Source organism: Lithobates pipiens, unplaced genomic scaffold, assembly GCF_037356315.1.
Source record: "Lithobates pipiens isolate NorthernLeopardFrog02 unplaced genomic scaffold, aLitPip1_a1.2 Scaffold_16, whole genome shotgun sequence".
In the NCBI taxonomy this organism is placed as follows: Eukaryota; Metazoa; Chordata; class Amphibia; order Anura; family Ranidae; genus Lithobates; species Lithobates pipiens.
This window is the reverse complement of record NW_027507748.1, coordinates 457,391,538-457,414,233: the sequence shown is the minus strand read 5'-3', so window position 1 is coordinate 457,414,233 and position 22,696 is coordinate 457,391,538. Positions and strand designations below refer to the sequence as shown.

The 22,696-nt window shown below is 40.4% G+C and overlaps 1 protein-coding gene across 2 annotated transcripts in view; it reads right to left on the bottom strand.

Moving 5' to 3' along the window:
* Positions 1 to 167: 167 nt before the first annotated feature.
* TUBGCP3 (tubulin gamma complex component 3) overlaps positions 168 to 22,696 on the bottom strand; it is a 151,973-nt gene continuing 129,444 nt past the window's right edge. For both annotated transcript variants that reach the window (XM_077482881.1, XM_077482882.1), the window contains exons 18-22: positions 22,177 to 22,265; positions 21,960 to 22,091; positions 9,817 to 9,957; positions 7,098 to 7,214; positions 168 to 2,316 (exon numbers count right to left, since the gene is read on the bottom strand). In XM_077482881.1, coding sequence (XP_077339007.1) covers positions 2,158 to 2,316; positions 7,098 to 7,214; positions 9,817 to 9,957; positions 21,960 to 22,091; positions 22,177 to 22,265 — 638 coding nt within the window. In that variant the 3' untranslated portion in view covers positions 168 to 2,157. The remainder of the gene's footprint in view (positions 2,317 to 7,097; positions 7,215 to 9,816; positions 9,958 to 21,959; positions 22,092 to 22,176; positions 22,266 to 22,696) is intronic.

The window sequence follows — 22,696 nt, the reverse complement described above, 5'->3', positions numbered from 1 at the left end:
ACACAGCTCAATCTCCCAAGCCTTTTTGTACAGTACCTTATAAGCAAGAGGAAGCCTGGATAGGCGCTAGATGGATACTTCCTCTAGGAAGTGAAGGTTTGTATAACAGAGTGCCTTAGCTTTAACAGTTCATGCTTTAGATTATAAAATAAGTCAGCTATAATCACTTTGATGTGCTTGGTATTTAATGATATTGACCAGATAAAAAATTTATAATGGACACAGTTTGCTTGAAAATACATTCTAAACCTGAACCCTGACATTATTTAACACATAAAGTCAATCTGTCAGCTTAGAAATACAGAATCTGCCATTTCTTTAGGGATGTCATTCTTATAACTCATTAGTTGGCGAATCCCTATCCATAGACAAACATGATTCAGGGTTCCAACACCTGATATGCTCATGCCTATTCTAGGTCAGTAGCACCAAGTAGTGTGGTAAGAATAATGACACAGCCTTGGAGCATACAACTCTATAATGGCAGTGGCCATATTTCTGTCCTGAAAGGTTTCCTTTAATCTTACCTCAATATTAAACTTGCACATAAAAATACAAGATTTCCTTCTTCGGTGTAGATCACAGATTCTCACATCAAGATCAGCTTAAAGTGATACTAAACACTCAAGGTTTAATTTATGTTGTTCTGTTTCTGGGTGATGACACTGTAATTATTAAATTTTTTTAAAAAAAAGCATATTTTTCATTAGGAAACAGTATCTTTTTCCTAACCAATATACAGCTGTCACATGACCCAGATCTTTCCCAGCCTGTCCGCAGGGACACACAAGCAGGAGGAGCACCTAGTCCTGCTGGTCACACGTTTAAAATAAAAAATAAAACAGCCTTTGGAATACATAAATAAATATCAATAAATTGTTTTCAAATGGCAAATATATGTCAAATCACTATTTTGTGGAAAGAACATGGTGTGGGCGGATTTTTGCCAGTCACAGACTGTAGCACGTCCCTTCCCTCCCTGTCTTTGAATAAGAGGGAAGTGAAGCCTCCATCAATCTACATGTAATACCCCACTCCCATTGTGATTAGCTGGTAAGTGGGGATGGAGGAAGAGGGAGTAGGCTGTCATTTATAGTCACATGGGCTCAGCATAGAAACTCACTGAATACGGATCATGTGCAGAGTTGCCAACACTGCTCTGCAAAATCCCTAGCTGCTTTGGGGACATGAACAGAAGGTAAAAATAGAGAGCAGCAGGATCAACCAAGTTTTTTGCAGAATACAGAAAACGAATCTCAGTGACTGAGTAAGAACAGAATATAATAGAGCATTTATTGATATTTTTTATGATGTGGGTTAAGTGATGCTAAGTTTTAAAATCTAAAGCTACAGAACCAGAAATAAGTACTTTTTAAAGTGATGGGGCAAATATTTCTGAGCTTTCTAGACATTACTTAAACCAAATAGAATACTTCAACAATAACAAAAAAGTAGAAGACAAACACATTTCATCATAAAAATATACAATGTTATAATTTACAGTGTAAACAGTTGCACTAAAAAAAAAAAGCTTTTATTTCCTGCAGCTCTGCTGTATACACACTGAAATTCTAAGGACAGCCTGGATAAATACAAGCAAAGCATAGCACATTTGGTTGGATTGTTTAAATTTAGAAAACAATGGGTGAGGAGGGATACAACTTAGAAATAATCTAGATTATGTCTTCTAAAGTATGAAAAAGCTATAAGTGCTTTACTGGAAAAACATATGCAGATTTCTCTTGTGTATATTTATAAAGCCGTGAATGTGGCATTTACCAAACATTCACAACAGATGTATCTTACTGGTGCACACATTTTATTTTTTTGTAATTGAGTTACATGCAGTAGATGTTTGGAGGAATGTCACATTCACTGCTTTAGAAAAATGCCCCTCTTTTGCCATTCAAAGAGATTTTCTGTCAGACAAACAAAAAATGCAAAGAGAAAAAAACCTGTATATGATTTTAGATATATATACACACATACATACACACACACAAACAGCTGTGCGTAAGGTAAGTAGTAAGGCTCATTTACAGAAATGTGGAAATTTGATGCATGATGGATTATTCCAGTGAAACCGAGAGAACCAAAGTAAAATAAAGGTGTTCCTGGATAGTGTTATTTCTACTTCTCCACGGAATTCCATTTTCCTCAGGCGTGTAAGCTGCGTCTTCCTCTGGAACCCAGTGACATACGTAGCCTTGGCTCTCTAGCTTTATAATGTTCATTGAAGTCCAATCTAAAGCTCAGAAACCTTAGGCTTTCATCTGTACTCGTAGTCAGCAAAACTAGAAACTGCTGCACAATACCCTAAAGAAAAAGTGATACAGAAGATCAATGGTTTCAAGCATAAAAATACATTTTTTTTTAGTATTTGCCATAAAATCTGTTTCATAGGAATTCACAAACAGCTGGGGTTATAGTGCCCCCCCAACAGGAGGTTGGAACACTGGCATACAGAAAATTGGTAAGCCTCTTTTGTTGACAGATAAGTTCACCTTTAGTAACATGTTACACCCATATTTAGGGTGTAACATGTTACTGAGCAGCTATCGAAAACTGTCCCCCTTGTGACAGTGGGCTGGGGATCTTCTCCCTGCACCCGCTGAACAATAATATCAAAAAAAATGGCTGTGCAGGGCTCTGCATCATGACTATCAGCTATTGCAGCTGACGGCTTGTAGTTCTTAATGAATTACCAGGGTGCTGATGACCGATCATGTTATTTCAATGATCTTTCCTGTCATTCGGTAACTGCCTGTCCATATGAGGTATGGGCAGACAGTAGAGCTGCACGATTCTGGCAAAAATGAGAATCACAATTTTTTTACTTAGAGGATAGATCATGATTCTTGCGATGTAACATCATCTTTACATTAAAACAAAAACATTTGGGTTAACTTTACTGTTTTTTTTTTTCATTCATTGAAGTGTATTTTTTCCCAAAAAATTGCGTTTGAAAGACCACTGGGCAAATACTGTGCGACCTAAAATATTGCATCAATTGATATTTTATTCCCTAGGGTCTCTAAAATATATGTAATGTTTGGGGGTTCCAAGTAATTTTCTAGCAAAAAATATTGATTTGAACTTGAGAAACAAGTGTCAGAAAAAGATTTAGACTTTAAGTGGTTACACTTCCTGCATTTACAGTTGTTTAAAAACTTGGCAGACTGCCTGGATTTTTTTCCCCCACATAGATGTTTATCCCTTTGATCTAAGAAGGGAGAGTTCTACAATGTTTCATTCTGAAAATGTAGCAGACTGCCCGGATGTTTTCTTTTCACAACTGAGTGAGCAGATAAGTTTCTCCACTTGTTACATGAAAAAAATCAGCAATAGAGATCGTCAGGGGGGTTGAATCGAGATCACGAGTTTTTTAACGATTAATTGTGCAGCTCTAGCAGACAGCTACACTGACAGTCTGCAGGAGCCTAAGATTGCACCGGCGAACTATCTTTATCGCCCATTGAAATAAATAGGAACTAAAACAATTGGGATGTTCAAAGGCAATCCAACTAAGGGGTGAGCCACCACCACTGCCAGATCAAAGGTTTTGGGAAGTACCTATCAGAAAAAAAGACGCACCTGGAGGATCAATGCCTAAATGTGAACCAGATAAGAACCTTTAAAAAAACTGCCACAACCAGGGGAAAAGCCAAGGATCAATCTGGTGCACCGGACCAGGAGAAAAATATCACTAGAAATGTGTGTAACAATACATAAGGAAAACTAAGTCTGCAATAGGCTGAATGAACTCACCAGAAATCTACCAGAAAAAGTGGAGCAACATAACCTGAAAAAATTTAACTAGATCAACAACGAGGTGTGGTCAACAAACCACTGGGCTAAGTCCCAAAATAATAGATCCCTAAAGAGAAAGGACAAATTAAAACAGGTCCATAACAATAGACCAGCTGGTCAATATAAGACGACTCAAGCCTCAAAATTCTAATGAATTTCCTTGAAATCAAGGAAAGGAAGTTCCACAAAAAAAAAAGCAGAAGTTGCCCTGGTTAGGCAAAAAAACTCACTAAAAATATCAGGAAATGTTAGAGCCCTCACAGCATTATATCCAATAGATAACCAAATAACTCTTGAGACTGGCAGAAAAACTCCCAAGGGTACCCGCTTAAGACCAAATGACTGAAGAAGGGTAAACAAGAGACACCAGACAAGTACAGGCATGGATGAGGGCATACTGCTTTTAAGACGGGTGTGCATGACATCAGAAGAAACATAAGGACGAGCATGGGCTCACCCAATTAAGAACTGTAGGTGTCACTGACAGAGTTTGGCAGAGGTACCCTGCAAACCTGCCTATCCTTGATCCAGAAGCATCAGCTTGTTTGGATTTAGTGAAGCATCCTCACCTGTGAAGGACAGGAATCTTAGCCACACTACTAAAAAGGTTGAACTGATTAGCGACAAAAATTAGTATGCAGTCTGGAGGAACTTACTCAATAGGCTGCATATTAGCTTTATACCCATCTCCCAGTGATCAGGCTCCACATGGACCTTCAAAAGCACTTCATCTCCATCAGGGAATACTGGCAGAAGGATCGCTGGGTGTTCAGCCTGTTGACAATCCAGGGGAACAATAGATAACTCCCTGCCAATCAGGAGAGGAAGAGAGTGCCAAACTTCAGAATCCTCCCTCTTCTGTGTTGAGTCCACCAGTGAAATATAGCCATATAACTTTGCCTTGTCTCTAAGGATGATAATGCTGTCAAGTGTAGCACACTTTGGGTCATCCATCGTAGAAACCAAATCAACTGAACAGTCACAAGAAAGTTCACAGACCTTCCCAGAGGTGAAGGCCCAGAGGTGAAGGCCAAGCAACAATTTCAAATGGAGGCCAGGTAAAAATATTAAGTTACGGGTGGATACCCTGGGGAAACAGAACAACTCACCAAAAAAAAATGAAAGGTAGCTTCAGAACTTTCTGGCCCAGAGAGACTATCTGGAAGTCTCACTCCAAATTCAGGCTCTCAGACAAAGAAGGGGAAACAGAAAGGACCCAAAAACGAGCCACTGTTAAAGCGGATGTAAACTCCATTCATGAAATTTGACCTGGGCACATATCTGCAGTGTTTACTTATCTCTCTCCAAAGCACTAAGTCATGTGTCTTTCTGCTGCTCCGTTCCTCTGTTATCAGCATGATGACTTCTAACAAGTCCAACACAGGAGATAAAAGCAGCTGGAAATTTGTGTTGGGGTGGGTGTATAGAGATAGATAAGCAGAGAGATGGTCTATTTACAGCACAGCTCTGCATGTTTCTCCCTTCCTCTGCCTATGTGGAGGGGGGGGGGGGGTGTCTTTCCTCCAATCAGCTTTCACACAGTGTATGCCAAGACTCCACACCCAGTGCTGGAATAGGAAGAACACAATGATCACTTTCTAAACAGTGTAGAAAGCTTAAGACAGCAGATATACATATAAAACTTATGTAGGGAGATTTGTTTCATCTCTGTGTATCATCTGAGGCTGTTCACTTCACTGGCTATATGCAAGGGTTTACATTCACTTTAGCATTTCTATCCACCTGATAAGCTTGGTCCAGTGGAAGCTTGAAGCGTTAGGCCCCTCTGAAGGTTTTAAGCTGCAATTGTCCAGAAAATTGACTCTCCTCAAAGGAGGTCACCTGAGCACAGGGTTGCCAGGATAAAACACTAAGATGCACATATCCATCATTTGTTTACAAAAGCATCTCCCCGTTCTACCTCTCCGTGAGACGATTACGGGCACCCGGCGAACATAGAGTCCACGGGACCTGCGGTCAAGGTGACCACGGTGGGCGTGCGTGTGCCTGCAGCACCGCTTCTTAAAGGGGACTTACACGTAAGCCCTTTTGCCCACCAGTACGCTGGTCTGCAAGTGGTTAAATTTAAAATAAAAGATGAGGCTATTGTTATGCTATCACTTGAATTTTGTGTCCGTTACTTGGCAGCTTTGTAAGCTGTAATTTTGTACATCTTAAGAATGCTAAAAAAGAAGTTACTAACAAAAAAAGAAAAAAAAGAAAGCTAAACAGACTTTTTTTTTAAGTTTCTGTTCTCCATAGTCCAACCTCATGCAGCCGGAGGTATAACCCCAATCGTTTCCAATTCTAGTGTTCTTCAATAGCCAATGGAGAAATATATATTAAACTTTGGAAAAAATGCGATTTACTAAAGGAATAGAGACTATTTGGCAAAGTAAATGCTATGAAGCTGCGTGCACTTTCATCATCCAATCACATGCAAGCAAACTTTTTTTAATTAGTATTTCCCTTTACATAACTGAATATTCTAAGTGAACACAACTTTACCTTGGGCCTCTATTAGTTTAGGATATCAACCCTATTACCTATAATCAAACAAGAATGTTAAGCACTATATCTCCAGCCCTTGTTTTAGTTTTGGATAGAGTGGGGAAGGGTTAAGCCTAGTACACATGGGAAAAAAAAAATAGTGGTGTGTACTAGGCTTTAGGCTCTCTTTATTTTTTTAATGCTACCTGTGTCTAGGAAGATTCATTACCCCTATTTGTACTGTGACCATTGTCACTGAGAACAATAGGTGAGGCAACATGGTCTAATAAAGATACCTGTTTTAGGGACTAATTTTTAAGAGGGGAAATTCACTTTGGGAGATTTCCTCCAATTCCCTGTTGTGATTCTGGGACAGGAAGAAAAGGAAAATGTACTAAATGTTACATAGATATCAACAAATAACCAGGCAGGTGTATTAACCCTTCCTTAATCAATCCAAAACCAACATAAAAAAATATCTTAAACCCTCTTATTATCCGAAATATATTTATTACTAATGTAACAATAGTAAAAGGTAAAACAAATACTGTATGCTTCTGAGATTGCCATAGTTGTCTCGCCCAAGCATCTATATATGTCTATAGGAAGGGAAGACAGATGAAAAAAGCAAACAGACAACTGCACTAAATCTGAGGGAAAGAAAAGCAAAGTACTCAATCTCGTCAGTTTGATTTTTGTTCCAAAAGCACAAAAAGTGTACTTAGATTAGTACATGATATCTACATAAATCAGTACATAAATATAAGATGTCATGTGTCTATCAAATGGATGCTTACCTGATAGAAATGAGTGAGAATTCGTAGTTGAGAACGCATTTTTGGTATTGATTCTTGAAATTCCAAAACCCGTTTATTTTCTTCTTCCTCTTCAGCTTCTGTAACTCCCCACTTTCCCTAAAAAAATAAATAAATAAAAATACAGCAACATAGTAAGTAACAAACAATATATAATACTGCTCAAGGTCGGTCAATCCTTATCCATCCAATTACCAAAAATCAACTTCATTACTGTAGTTTATACAAAGAAATCAAACACAATATAGCAGAAGTGAGACCTATTAATGCGCTGCACACTGTAGTGTGCATAATCACAATGAAGCGATTGGTAGGTCTCACTTCTGCTGTATTGCATTTGATTTTATTGATACAACACAACAAAGAAGTTGATTTTACTGTAGTGCGGTCATCCACGATTAATATGAAAGTAGGCCAGTAAATATAATTTTAAAATTATTAGAAATAGGTATAACAGGATTTTTGTATTCACTGTAAAATCTGTTACTGGAAATACATTAAGGGATACAGAATTCAGTTATCCAGGGACAACCAAGAAAAGCCATTAGCCAGCTAGGTATGGCCCTTTTCACTCCCATCACACTTCAGTTTTGTAGAAAAGCAGTTTTAGGAGTAGATCACATATACAGAAGGTTTTGGACATTTAATCAACCCCAAGAAACAGATTTTATGTACAAAAATGCTGTTTTCTTTCTAGCTAATTAGAGGACACAAGATTCAGCAATGCCCAGCGGGGGTCTTTGGAGACTTGGCTCTGTTCTAGGCAAACCACAGCTCTAGACCTGTACAACACCCTGCAGTTAGCTCTACCCAATTCACTATGTGCCAAGGGGATTGCTCACAACAGGATCCAAGTGCAACATTACAGGCCAACCCTGTATTTTCCAGAAGGGAGAGTCTGAGTATTGCTTCCCAAAGATCTGCTAAGGATTCCACAAATCTAGAAGCAGCATGAAGAGCTGCAGTGGATATGGTGCAGCCAAGTGATCAAGGACTCCTCTATGAATAAAATCATATCCAGAAAAACCTTGAAAAGGGAAGAAGAGATCCATGAGGCCATCTAGGAGTGGGAAGTGTTTTAAGGGTATGCCCCCTGTTTTTTGCCAGTGTGCAACCACCTGAAAGTGGCTGCATATAAACCCAGTTGTAGTGATTTAAAGAAGCATGTGTCCTGTACAGTAATATCAGGAAACGTGTTTTTTGAAGCGCTGACAGAATCAAATTTGAATACTACCAACTTGTCCCTCCATGGTATTTAAAACCAAATGCATTTCTTGGGGTGAAATTTTCATTCCCCGCACCAAGTGAAGTCAGTCTTTTATGTGCAATAGAAGAAGTAGACTTCCTAGCTTTTAAAAGAATGGAAATGACCAGATCAATGACCTGTCTCTCAAGATCCAAGCTTCAACAACTATGCACTATTAAAATTGGTGGCCATGAAGCAGGGTGTTAAGATCCAGTTCATGTGGAAAAGTCAACTGGGTCAGTGTACTACATCCATCTGGACCAGTTAGGAGTATGAACAGAATGCCTCCACCATCTCAATCCTGTAGAGTGGTCGAGGTAGGCATTTTAGACACAGATCACGCTGTGCCGATCCTAAGGAGTCACCAGAGCATTTACTGCTTTCATTTGAGGATCTCTGCATTTGGAGACAAATCCGCTCAGTCTGTTGCTGAACCTGGAGGCCAAGAGGTCTGTGTCCAGTGTTTCATACTTGTGACACAGGTGCTCAAACACTTCCAGATGTAGGAACCATTCCTCCGGGTCAAGTCACTGCCGATTGATAAAGTCTGACTGACAGTTATCCACAACTGGAATGTTAATGGTGGGCAAGGCTGGAACGTGGAGTTCTGTATGTCTAGAATCCATTCTTCTTTTTTGCTGTGGCAAGGCTTTTGGCCAACACACCCTCCCCCCCACTACTTTTGTGGCATTGTCCAACCGGATTCTGATTAGATGACCCCCAAGTTAGGTTGTCTAGCTTTGTAAGGAAAAAACAAAATCACCTGTAGCTCAAGTATGTAGATTGGGAGATGAGATTCCTGTCAACCAGGTCTTCTGCAACAACAAGCTGTCTAGGACTCTCCCAGCCCTTCAGGATGGCATCCATTGACATCCGTTGTGGCATCCGTTGTGATAAACAGAAGAGAGGTGCAAAGTGGATCAGAAATCCAAAAACCCATTTTGTGTTTACCTCTAGGTAAGTCTCTGGGCTGCAACAACAGTGTATTTTATGGGTTTTTGCAAGTCTGCTTCTAATGTAAATAGTAATCACAGGGAGATAAAGGAATTGTGACCTCAGTGAAATATTTAGACTAGCGTTGATGACATCTTCTACTGAAAATGGTAGATGACTGTAATACATTCTAACCAAGTGGCTTTAAAACTTTCCAAGTTAGCCGATTTGCTAATTTAATTTATTTGCTTGTTCTAGCTCAGCAACCCCTGGAGGACTGAAAACTGCGACAGTCAAGCAGCCAATTTTTGCTGAGGACTAATAGCAATTGTAGCCTCCCCATACTACAGGAACTTTTTAAATTTAAATTTTTTTAGCGTCAGTAATATTATAAAAACACTACTACCACTTGGAGAACCGAGACACATGGGGCCTTCACTTAGAATAAAAATACTAGGAACAGCCAAACTTTCTCCATAAACCATGACAAAACAGTTGTATTACACTTTCTGGAAGTCATACCTCTGATTCTCGCTCTTTTTTTCGTTCCTCAAATTGCAACCTTCGTTGCAACTCTTCAAGAGAAGCCCTATACATTGCATCCTGGGCATTCTGAAACTCAATTATCTGGTCAAACACAGCACGAAGTTGATTTAGGAGGGCCTGGAGGAAAAAAAAATTGGAATATAAATATTACTTCATCAAAACCAGAAAGTGTCAAGTCAATGAACATGTACATATGGGTGGGGCAATTTAAAAAAAAGATCAATAAATCATTTAATTCATGCTATCCAGCAAAGATAAGCTAAGGGCCAGTTCATACCACAATTTGTGTTCTGGATGCGTTCCTGCATGTGTGTTTTAAATGCGTTCCAGTGTGTTTTTTTCCTTTTTTTTTTTCTCTTGTTGAGGACAGTTGATGACGTTTTTTTGATGCAGAATAAAAATGCAATGGACTGGTGTGAACCAGCCCTAGTAACTTTTTGTTGTAAGATCAAATAAAATGTTTTAACAAAGTGGAACTCCATTCAGATTGTTTTTGTAGCTTTGAATAAAACTGAAAAGGTTTGTTTTTTTCAATGCTAATATTGAGCTCCAATAAACTCCATCACTATATAATTATATTCTGATATTGCCCCAGCTGCTGCATTACCACACCTGAATGCCATGCATGAAAAACTTTTCTGTACTGTTAATTGCATTACAGAAACACTATATAATGAAGCCCAATCTTAATAGAGCTATATGGTAAAAAATAGGATTTTTTTCCTCATACTTACCTGTAAAACCCTTTTCTTTGAGTACATTAGAGCTGCCACGACGCATCGACATAATCAACTACGAAAATACGTTGACGTGCGTGAAAGACATCGACGCGTCACGCTCGTCTCATCTCGTGGGTAAACGGCGGCTGCTCCTGGGAATGGGGAAAGTTCCGGTGCAGGAAAAGCCAGACCACGACTTTCAAAATGTATGGCAATTCTTTAAACAGAGGCCAGATAAAATGGTCCTTTGTTCCCTCTGCAAAACCGAAATGGCATACCACGGCAGCACTACTGCGATGCACGAGCACCTCAGAAGAAAACTTCCTGACGCTCTACGACCTCAAACAGACGAGCCATCTTTGTAAGTAGTATTTTTTTAGTTTTGGGAGACAATGGGAGTAATTATTACAATACAAATTGTGCTGTGGATGTGGTCAATTAATATATGCTGCTAGTAACGAATTACGGATGATACATCATTATTAGTGCATGCTCAGGGGTACCTATATTTGTTGCTGTGTTTTGCTAATTGCTTTTTTTGTAGTGGCCATCTCATGTTTTTTTTTAAATGTTTCACAAGGCACTTTGCACTGCACTGCACTGCAGCCCTCAGTGTCTTGCTGATCTGGGGATCCCTCAGGGCATGGTTGACATTGACAACTAACTGCAATGTATGACCAGCACACCTGAGAGAAGAGATGCCAAAATACGCAGAGCAGCAACAATATAATAATATTAACTTATTGTAGACATTTACTACCCTACCTGTACCCTCTTTGAAATACTGTGACAGTACAAGTACATTATTAGCATTGAGCGCTCATAGATTGATTTCATGTTGGTTAAACTTGGTTCAGGTTCCTAAATGTTAATTATTATTGTGTGTGTTTTGTTGTTTTTTCTCAGGAAGAGGCAAAGCTGTGTATGGGAGTTCTTCTTTCATAAAAAGGATGTCACTGTTTGCACACTCCAAATGGTCGTTGCATATACCCATTACATACTCAACATGATTGTAAAAGATATGAGACCTCTTTCTATTGTAGACGGTCAAGGATTTCGTGAAATGATCAACACGTTTTACCCAGGATACACACTTTCCTTCAGGTCCCATTTCACTAAGCTGATGGAGAAGAAATATGAGGAGAATTTTGAAAGATTGAAAGAGTCACTCAAAGATGTGAAATCAAAAATAGCTCTCACCACAGACGCATGGACCAGTATTGCCACAGGGGCATACTTGGGTGTCACATGCCACTTCATCAATGAAGACTGGAATCTTACATCGTACAATCTGACCACTATGCCACTTGAAGATCGGCACACAGCTGAAAACATTGCGAACTGGGTGGAAAAAGCAGCTGAAAAGTTTGAGATATCCATGGCCAATGAAAAATCTAGTTGTCCATGATAACGCTGCAAATGTTGTCGCTGCTCTGCGTATTTTGGAACAAAAGCATGGCATCTCTTCTCTCAGGTGTGCTGGTCATACATTGCAGTTAATTGTCAACCATGCCCTGAGGGATCCCCAGATCAGCAAGACACTGAGGGCTGCAAAGTGCCTTGTGGAACATTTAAAAAAAAGGTGAGCTGGCCACTACAAAGCTTAAAGCAAAGCAGCAACAAATGGGTACCCGTGAGCATGCACTAATAAATTATGTATCCGTAAGATGGAACAGCACTTTACACATGATCAGCCGCCTGCTTGAACAGAGGAGGCCTGTGACTGTAACTCTTTCTGATCCTGATGTCACACCACAAGAGAAGCGCTTCCTGGATTTAAAACATTATCAGTGGAGCTTACTTGAGGAAGTGGAACAAGTCCTGAAGCCTTTTGAGTGTGCTACTGTTTTCTTGAGTGGAGAGTCCTATGTGACTGCTTCCGCTCTACCTGCTCTGGTAAAGTGCCTTAAGAAATCCATACAGAGCACAATTTGCGAGACAGCAGCAGTCTAGGCTTTCCAAAGTGTTGCTGCACAGGAGATGACATCAAGATGGGAGCGGGAAACTAAATTCAGAGATGATGGTGGAGAAAATATGTCTTATTGCAGCAGCCCTGGACCCCAGATTCCGCAAACTAAAATTCCTGCCAGAAGGGGACAGTTTAAAAGTTCACATCAAGTCCCAAGTTTTTGCTCTTGAAGTGAAAAGAAGATATGAGGAAGAGCAAACGCAACATCGATGTGAGGAACAACAGTCCGTCAGTGCAGACATGAAATTTTCTGAGAAGAGGCAAGTGTCTCTGTTAGACACTTTGCTCGGTTCTTCAGATTCAGATGACCAACACAGTAATGGCGAGGATGACATGACTGGTCACATCCAAGATCAAGAAACCCACAGTGAAGTTGTGAGGAATTAGATACACATGCATTTCAGTGAGCAGGCTATTCCAAAGGAAGAAAATCCGCTGAAATGGTGGAAGGAAAATGAAGAGAGGTTTCCCATCTTGGCCATGCTGGCAAAGAGTTACTTGTCTGTGCCTGCAACATCAACCCCATCTGAAAGGCTTTTCTCAGTTGCTGGCAACATTGTGACTAAAAAAAAGAGCAAGCATAACTTCAGAGCATGTCGATATGCTAACCTTCCTCCATTGCAATGCTAAAATATTGCATTGCAATGAAGTAACACAGGCCCCCAACCTTTTGCACTCATGCACTGTTCTTGTTGGGCTGTATTAGTGTATTTATGTTGAGATGGCTGCCTTGTATTGGCCATTACTTTTGCAGTGTTGAGCAGTGCTTTTGTTGGGCTTGGTTCCTTCCTTCCTTGAAATCTGTTACCTCCTCTGGTATGTTTTACATTACAATTGCAAATAACACACCACAAAAATACTGTTCAATCGACTCTACAATAACACTATGTAAGTAATAATTAAATTACATAGTGTTATTATATGTTGACCAGCATTTTTGTGGTGTTACTTTATAAACAACAAGACTTTAGGTCAACAGGCATATAATGCCATATAAATGCTGCCTAACACTTTGCAAAATATGCATTCTGAAGGCATTATGTGGTTGAGTAGTAAGGTTACCACATAATGCCTTCTGAATGCATCTTTTGCACAGTGGTAGGCAGAATTTATATGGCATTTTCATGCCTCATGCCCTAAAGCGTTACCATTTTTTTTGGCACTTTATTTTTGTATATGTCTGTGTTTTTGCACACACCGTGTTGAGCACCAGTTCAGAGCAGCAGTGCTTTTGTTGGATATGGCTCCTTGAAAACTATGTTACCTCCTCAGGTATGTTTTACATTACAATTACAAGTAACACACCACAAAAATACTGCTCAATCGACTCTACAATAACACTATGTAAGTAATGATTAAATTACAGTGTTATTGTATGTTGAACAGCATTTTTGTGGTGTTACTTTATAAACAACAACACGTTAGTTCAATAGGCATAATGCCATATAAATTCTGCCTAACACTTTGCAAAAGATGCATTCTGAAGGCATTATGTGGTTGAGTAGTAAGGTTACCACATAATGCCTTCTGAAGGCATCTTTTGCAAAGTGTTAGGCAGAATTTATATGGCATTTTCATGCCTCATGCCCTAAAGTGTTACCTTTTATTTTTTGACACTTTATTTTTGTATATGTCTTTCACGTGTTTTTGTACACAATGTTGAGCAGCAGTGCTTTTGTTGCATTTTTATATGGCATTTTTTAATGCTTTTGGCTCTGAATTAATGGCAATGCCATTATTCGTGCCTAATGCTAAAGTGGTGTTTACATTTTATTTTTGGCACTTTTTTATACTGTAAAAACTTTACCACATTGAAGTACTTTTTGAAAAAAATTTAATAAAAGTTGAAATATTATATTAGAAGTTGTACTTATCATTTTTTGTAAAGTTATCCAAAGGATTAATTATCTAATCCCAAAAAGAACACACTAGAATAATAAAAACAAAATAAAAAAATAATCGTATAGTCGATGACTAATCGAAAAAATAATCGATAGATTAGTCGACAGATAAACTAATTGTTAGTTGCAGCTCTAGAGTACATCATGGGACACAGATCAGGCTAATATTCATTACCTGCTGGGTTATACTTCAACATCAGGTGAATGGACACTGCTAGACCAAAGGTCTTCAGACAGGAAGTGATCCCCTATAAAACCCCTCCCATTCAGAAGTACTTTAGTTCTGTAGCAAGTACACTGCGGCTTAAAGTCAAATCCTAGGCTACTCGAACATCCACTTGATAAAATTTTTGTGAATGTATGCACTGAAGACCAGGTAGCAGCCTTACAAATCTGAGCCACAGTTACCTGATGGTGAAAAGCCCAGGAGGTTCCTACACCCCTGGTAGAATGAGCGCTCAGCCTAATGGGAGGAGCTTTATGTTTCAGACCGTAGGCCTGAATGACCAATTGAAGGACTCAATTGGCAACGGAAGCTTTGGAAGATGCCTGCCCCTTCTTGGGACCATTTGGTAAAACAAACAAAAAAAGGCTTGAATCTCGGCAGATCTAGATGAATAAACCTTGACTGCCTGGACAACGTCCAAAGAATGCAGCTGTCTCTCTTCTGCCGAACGAGGCTGAGAGAAAAAAGAAGGCAAAATAATGTCCTGATTTAAATGAAAGGCCGACACCACATTTGGCAAAAAGGATGGAACAGGTCGTGACACGACTGTAATGGTGAAGGATCAAGTACGGTTCCCTGCATGAAAGGGCCGTCAACTGACATCCTTCTAGCCGAGGCGATAGCCATCATGAAGGCTAGCTTGCGTGAGCAAGTCTAATGGAATTTCCTCAATAGGTTTAACACATATAGCACCAAGTTCAAGTCCCAAGGACATATAGGTGACCTAATGGGGGGAAGCAAGCAAGTTGCCCCTTGCATAAAGGTTTGGAACAGTGAATGGGAGGCTAAAGCCTTTGGAAGAATACTGATAGGGCGGAAACTTGACCTCTGATTGTACTCAAAGCCAATTTGATTTCCACAGCTTTCTGTAGAAAAGAGAGAATTCTCCAAATCAAATATTTCAAAGGATGCCATTATCTGGCTTGACACCAAGCAATACAAGTCTTCCAGACCTTATGATAAATCTTCCTAGTGACAGAATTCTTCTTCGAGACACAAACTGCTGTAGCTGCTTGTTGAACCTGGATGCCAGTAGGTCGACCTCTGGCCATCCCCAACGTTGGCAAATTTCCTGGAACACCTCTGCTCTAGGGACCATTCCCCTGGGCAGATATGCTGGTGGCTGAGATAATCTGTCCTCCAGTTCTCTAATCCCGCGATATTTCGACTGCCGATACAATTGGCACATGTCCCCCTGCCCAGGCTAGTATGCAGTTCACCTCCTTCAGAGCTGAATGACTCCTGGTACCGCCTTGGTGGTTTATAAAGGCCACTGCCATGGCATTGTCGGACTGAACCCTGATGGGGCAGTCCTGAAGCTCCACCGTCCAGGACCGTAGGGCCAGACGCACTGCCCATAATATTAGGATGTTGATGGGCAGGGTCTGCTCTGTCCCTGACCATTTCCCCTGAGCTGTGAGCTCATCTAGGGTCACTCCCCAGCCAGAGAGACTGGCATCTGTAGTCAGTACTCTCTAACTTACTGGGAGAAAGGACTTTCCCCTTTGCAGGTTCTGATCCTGCAACCACCAGATTAGGCTTAAGCATGCCTGAGGAAATAAGCACATTGGATAATCCAAATGGAGGGTTGTCTGGTGCCCCTTATCTGAAGTACCTGTTCCTTCAGGGCACAGATCCTTAAGGGTGGCAAGAATACTCTTGCTTGGACCATGTTTAGGATCAGACCTAAATACTTTAGACTTGCTGGTCTTAAGGCTGACTTTTCAGTATTTATGATCCAGCCTAAGCTTTTCAAATACTGCAATGTGTACATTATGCTCTGTTCTAGAGCAGTGATCATCAAACCTGTCCTCAGGGCCCACTAACAGGCAAGGTTTGTAAGATAACGGAAATATATCACAGGTGATATAATTTCCTGCTCAGTGATTGCAGTATTCTAGTCTGCATCTCCCCAAGGTAATACATAAAACCTGGCCTGTTAATGGGCCCTGAGGACAGGGTTGATGACCACTGTTCAACAGCATGTAGTGAGTGATCTCTGAGCAGGAGTTTGTCCAGATACCAGAGCCTCAGAATCCCTTGGGCCCTTAAAAGACCTATTACCGGTGCTAGGACCTTTGTGAACGCCCGGGGAGCTGTAACAAGCCTGAAGGGTAGAGCCACAAACTGAAAATGACATTCCTCTATTGAAAAACGTAGGAACCTCTGATGAGGCTGAAGGATAGGTACGTGTAAATATGCGTCTTTTATATCGATGGAGACTAGAAAGTCTCCCTTCTGGAGTGTGTCTACTACTGAGCAGACACACTCCATACCAAAGGACTGGATCAGTTCATACTGGTTCAGGGATCTTGGGTCCAAAATGGGCCTTGTGTCCACATTTGGTTTTTGAACCGTAAACAGGTTTGAGTCCCCTTTTCGAATGCGAAAACCTCTACAATCACTCCTTGATGCACTAGATAATGTAATGTAAGAGGATCCGAGGGAACGCTGGATCTTAGAAACCTCTGAGGGGGGAACCCCCCACAATTCCAGCTTGTAACTGCAATATATAATTGAAGTGACCCATTTGTCCTGAATTGTTTTCCAAATGTCCGCAAAGTGCAGGAGCCTTCCCCCCATCCGATGGAGTGGGGGTGTCCCCTCAAAGGAGGGCTTGGTGCTGGGTTTAGATGAATTTTGGACCCAGGGCCTTTTCTGGCCCTGGCCTTGCAGCTTGCCCCTGGCCCTAGCGCCCTGTTGGGGGCAGAACTGCCCTGATGCGGAGACATTTGAGCAGTCGCTGGGTTTTTAAACAAGGAAAGTCTGGTGTTTTTCTTCACAGGATGTAGAGAACTCTTCCCTCCAGAATTTTTTTGGATATATTTGTTCAAGTGATCACTGAATAAACATTCCCCATGAAATGGGAAACCTGCTAATAACTTTTTACAAGGAAGCACGGATGACCAGTTCTTAAGCCATAAAAGTCTGCGCATATGTACAGAAAAGAGAGCCAGACAAGAAACCAGCTGTATTGCGTCCTTTAAAGAATCAACAGCAAAACACAGTGCTCAAGGAATATCTGTCTTCCTTTCAGGCAGATCATCCTCCTGGTTAGGCCTATCAGGCCGTTTGACCTGATCCTTTATGGACTGGCAAATACCAATTGCTGCAACAGCTGACTAAATAGCTGAACTGGCCAAAGAAAAGGAAGCTTTTAATAATGGACTTGTCAACAGGGTCTTTCAAGCCCTGTGCATTATCTACTGGACTTCTACATCTACGATTGGCATGCTCCATTTTTTAACAAACTTTTCATCCATTGAATATAAAAGGTAAAACCTCTTTGGAGGAACAAAAGTCCTGTCAAGATGTTCCCAATCAGCGTACACCACCTGTTCCAACAAGGGGTGTAGAGGGAAAGTCTGTGCCACCTGAAGAGGCCTCAGAGATCCCAAAGAGGACCACGGGGCTCAGTCACCTCCGCAAGAAGCAACTTAAAGGCAGAACAAACCATTTTGGTCAGAGTCAGGATTAAAAGCCTCTGCGACAGAGGCAGACATCGACTGAATATCTTCTTGTCGATTGCTCGGAAGCAGACTGCTCTGCCAGGCACTCCATCGAATTCTGAGCTTTAAGCTCTTCCCCATCCTCAACCCATTCCTGCTCCAGACTAGGAGACTCCGGGGAGGGGGGGGGGGGGGGGGTCTGTCACGCTTCCTGCCATCCTGCAAGATGGAGGCAATCATGCCAGCAATCCTGTGCTCTAACTTGGCTAGGGCTGAGGACAGTTCATCCTTAGTGATAAAGGGTGAAACAGCAGCGTTGACTGTAGGCACAATACCAGATAGGCGCAGCAGCTCAGATTACTTGGAAACCTCTGGTCCTTCAGTGGATACAACACTGGGGATATGACTACAACAGCCACTAAAGCCATAAGTAGGAAAATCACAGGATCACCAAGTACTTTATTAATCCCTTGGTGCCAGCTGTATGCAAATATGCTGCCTCTCGACACCTGGTCCTTAGTGCCAAGGGGCCGTATATTTGCATGAATTGCTGCCAGTACACTGTTGCTGAGAGCGTGCGCTCTGCACGTTCCCAGCAGTTACCATCCCCTAACCGAAGGCAGTTTCAGATCACGTGACCGCCATGACAGCTAATCACAGCAATCATGTGATCTTAAGCCTGGCGTCATAACCCTCTTAAAGGGTCAGGGGGAGCCGGCGCTAAGATGTTAACTAAGGCTAATTTAAGGGAGAATACTGTGAGTATACATAGATTATGGGCACCAAGAACAACAGAGTTCTAATTTTTTTTTTTGCCTGGACAGACACCGTAAACTCTACATCATTACAGGATATTTTTATTTGCCTCTGCGTTAATTTGCTCGCAAATGTTTATATGGGCAGAAACTACTTTTACCATAAACTGTATTGCTGTTTTTTCATAAACAAATTTTTAAAACAAAAAGTAAACCTAGTGCAAATATAAAGTGATCTTGTGCAGTAAAAAATCATTAAAACATACAGTATGATGGTCTAAGAGATAAAAAGAAAAAGAGCCAAAATATTATAAATGAATGTGTGTATAAATGCAAAAAATAAATGAGTGCAAAAATGAATGCAAAAAATAAATAAGTGCAATAATAAATATCACCACACAATAGTGCAAAAGATATATATATATATAGAGTCAAAATATTCAGCCTCCTGGCTTCAAACGAATGATAAAACCACTAGATGGCGAATAGCAGTGAATAAATGTAATACCAACTAAATGTAGTCCTTCAAAAAAATGATAAATAGACGTGTTGAAAAACACTCCAAATAAAGATCAGTGAGTCCTATTCATAGATAACCAGATGGGCAAATATATATATTAAATTGTCCATATTCCACTCTATATATCTTCTCTTCAAACAGTGGTTTCCCAAAACTCTCACCTTCAGCCAATAGGGTATAACGCATCAATATATAATTTGGATCATCCTCCTATTGCACCCTTATATAATAAGCATATATGGCTGGTATCATCCTGGGAACTTCTCCACCTGTATATAGATCCACCACCAAAACTTCCTAATTTACCCTGAAATTGTCACAATAAAACCGGGGGGAAGAGAGAGAAGATAACTCCAGTGCTGTCCAATCCCTATGCGTTATGACACGTCACGTGTCTTCATCTGGGGTGTCGTAGCGCGTAGGGATTGGATGGCACTGGAAATACACCGGAAGTGACGTGAGAAGGCGCTGAGAATGTCGATGTTACTATTCACATGCTTGCTTGTTTCATTTTTATGCAAGAGTCCATCTATATGGCACGCCAATGAATGCTATTTTAGTTTTAAACATACTAAACCAGTGGCGGTATCTTCTCTCTCTTCCCCCTGGTTTTACCGTGACAATTTCGGAGTAAATTAGGACGTTTTGCTGGTGGATCTATATACAGGTGGAGAAGTTCCCAGGATCATACCAGCCATATATGCTTATTATATAAGGGTGCAATAGGAGGATGTGTAGAATCTAAATGATCTATTGATGCATTATACCCTATTGGCTGAAAGTGAGAGTTCTGGGAGACCACTTTTTGAAGAGAAGATATAAAGAAGTGGAATATGGACAATTTAATATATATATATTTGCCCATCTGGTTATCTAGGAATAGGACTCACTGATTTTTTTTTTTTAATGTTTTTCAACACGTCTCTTTTTTTTTGAAGCACTACATTTAGTTGGTATTACATTTATTCACTGCTATTCGCCATCTAGTGGTTTTATCATTCGTTTGATGCCAGGAGGCTGAATATTTTGACTCTCTATATATCTTTTGCACTATTGTGTAGAAATATTTATTATATTTTATATATTTGCACTTATTTTTTGCATTTTTGCACATTATTTAGTTTTTTGCACAAATTTTTGCGTTTATACACACATTCATTTATAATATTTTTGCTCTCTTTTTTATCTATTAGACCATCATATTGTATGTTTTAACGATTTTTTTACTGCACGAAATCACTTTATATTTGCACTTTATTCATTTGTGTACTGTGAACTATTAGGTTTTGCTGCAGTTTATTTTAATCATCATTAACCCCTTCCCGCCGAGCGTACGCAGATCTGCGTACTCGGCTTCCGGGGGGTATACCGGGATGATGCCCGCACCTGCAGGCATCATCCCGGTGCCGTTTTGTTCAGCGGGCGATTGGCTTTCCAGCCATAACAACCGATGCGGCTAAAAGCCGCTCGGCTGTTATGCCGGAGGAGCGGGAGGGGACGTCCCCCCTCCCGCCGCCTCTCGCCGCTGTTACCGGTGCTCCCGCTCGATCGGGAGCACCGATCAGTGGTCCGACGCCTCCGGCTGCTGCGGAGGAACTGGAACGAAGCCGTAATCGGCTTCGTTCCAGTCTCCTCATCGTAAACACGGAAGCGACGTCATGACGTCACTTCCCGTTTATTCGGCTGCCAATGGCGCCGGTTTAAAAAAAATATCCGGTATTCAGAATCGCCGTTTTCGGCGATCTGAATACATTGAAGTGTAAAGGAGGGGTGGGGGTCTTTTAGACCCCCGATCCCTCCATAAAGAGTACCTGTCACAAGGGATGTTTACATTCCTTGTGACAGCAATAAAAGTGATCAAATATATATATTTTTTTTTAAAAACAATTTAGTCGTTTTAAAATAAATAAAAAAAATAAAAAAAAAAAATTTCAAAGCGCCCGCCGTCCCCGCGAGCTCGCGAAGCAAAGAAAACGCATACGGAAGTCGCGCCCGCGTATGTAAACGGTGTTCAAATCACACATGTAAGGTATCGCCGCGATCGTCAGAGCGAGAGCAATAATTCTAGCAGTAGACCTCCTCTGTAACGCTAACCTGGTAACCGTAAAAATTTTTTAAAGCGTCGCCTATTGAGATTTTTAGGTACCGTACTTTGTCGTCAATCTACAAGTGCGCGCAATTATAAAGTGTGACATGTTTGGTATCTATTTACTCGGCGTAACATTATCTTTCACATTACGCAAAAAAATTGGGCTAATTTTACTGTTTTGTTTTTTTTTTATTCATGAAAGTGTCCCTTTTCCCAAAAAGTTGCGTTTAAAACACCACTGCGCAAATACCGTGTGACATAAAATATTGCAACAATCGCCGTTTTATTCTCTAGAGCCTCTGCTAAAAAAAATATATAATGTTTGGGGGTTCCAAGTAATTTTCTAGCAAAAAATATGGATTTTAACTTGTAAACACCAAATTCCAAAAATAGGCTTAGTCATGAAAGGGTTAATACTTTGTAAGATAGGAATATTTTTCACTACTCGAAGTAGCGCAAAGGACACATCTTTATTCAAAAAGTAAACCTACCCTTGAGTCACTGTCAAGTAGACAGCGAGAAATGATTGTATCCAAAAACACTTCATGAGCTGCAATGATGTGATCCAAATCCTGTGCTTGCTGCACCTTGTTCCAAAGTTCATCCCATGAGCATTCTAGAACCTAAGGAATACACAATCAGGGTAAACCACAATTCAAAAAGGGGTGAACATTAATATCCAAAGCCAAACATAAAACAAAAATGTACCTCAAATGTGATGTAATACTGCATCTGATGAATGAAATGGACCATTTCTGAAGCCAGGACGTGACACTGATGAAGCACCCCAGATAGCTCTGTAATGGAAATGAATAGTAAATATATGAAAAATGAGAGTACGTACATGATTTAAAGAAGCAGGAAAATATGGGGCTCCTATTATTGACCTTCTTTTGAATGCTAGTTACCTACTGTAGCTGTTAACTCAGTGCTATTGATCCACAAGTATGAAGATAAGGAAAATTGGAAAAAAACAAAACCCTATATCTGAATGCTTGTTCTGGCTTACAGATGCCAATAATTAAAACAGGGTGAGCATAGCAGCCTGACAACTAGCATTTTCAGTGAAAAAAAAAAAGGAGTGGTAGCCTTCAAGTTAGATTTCATAGAGATCTTGAAAGTTAAAATTGCTTGATAGCTATATTAATAAATGCAGCATATTTAACAGCCTGGTATAATATTTCATTATTCTGTGATGTCCATTTTCTGAATTAAATTCACAGATCTC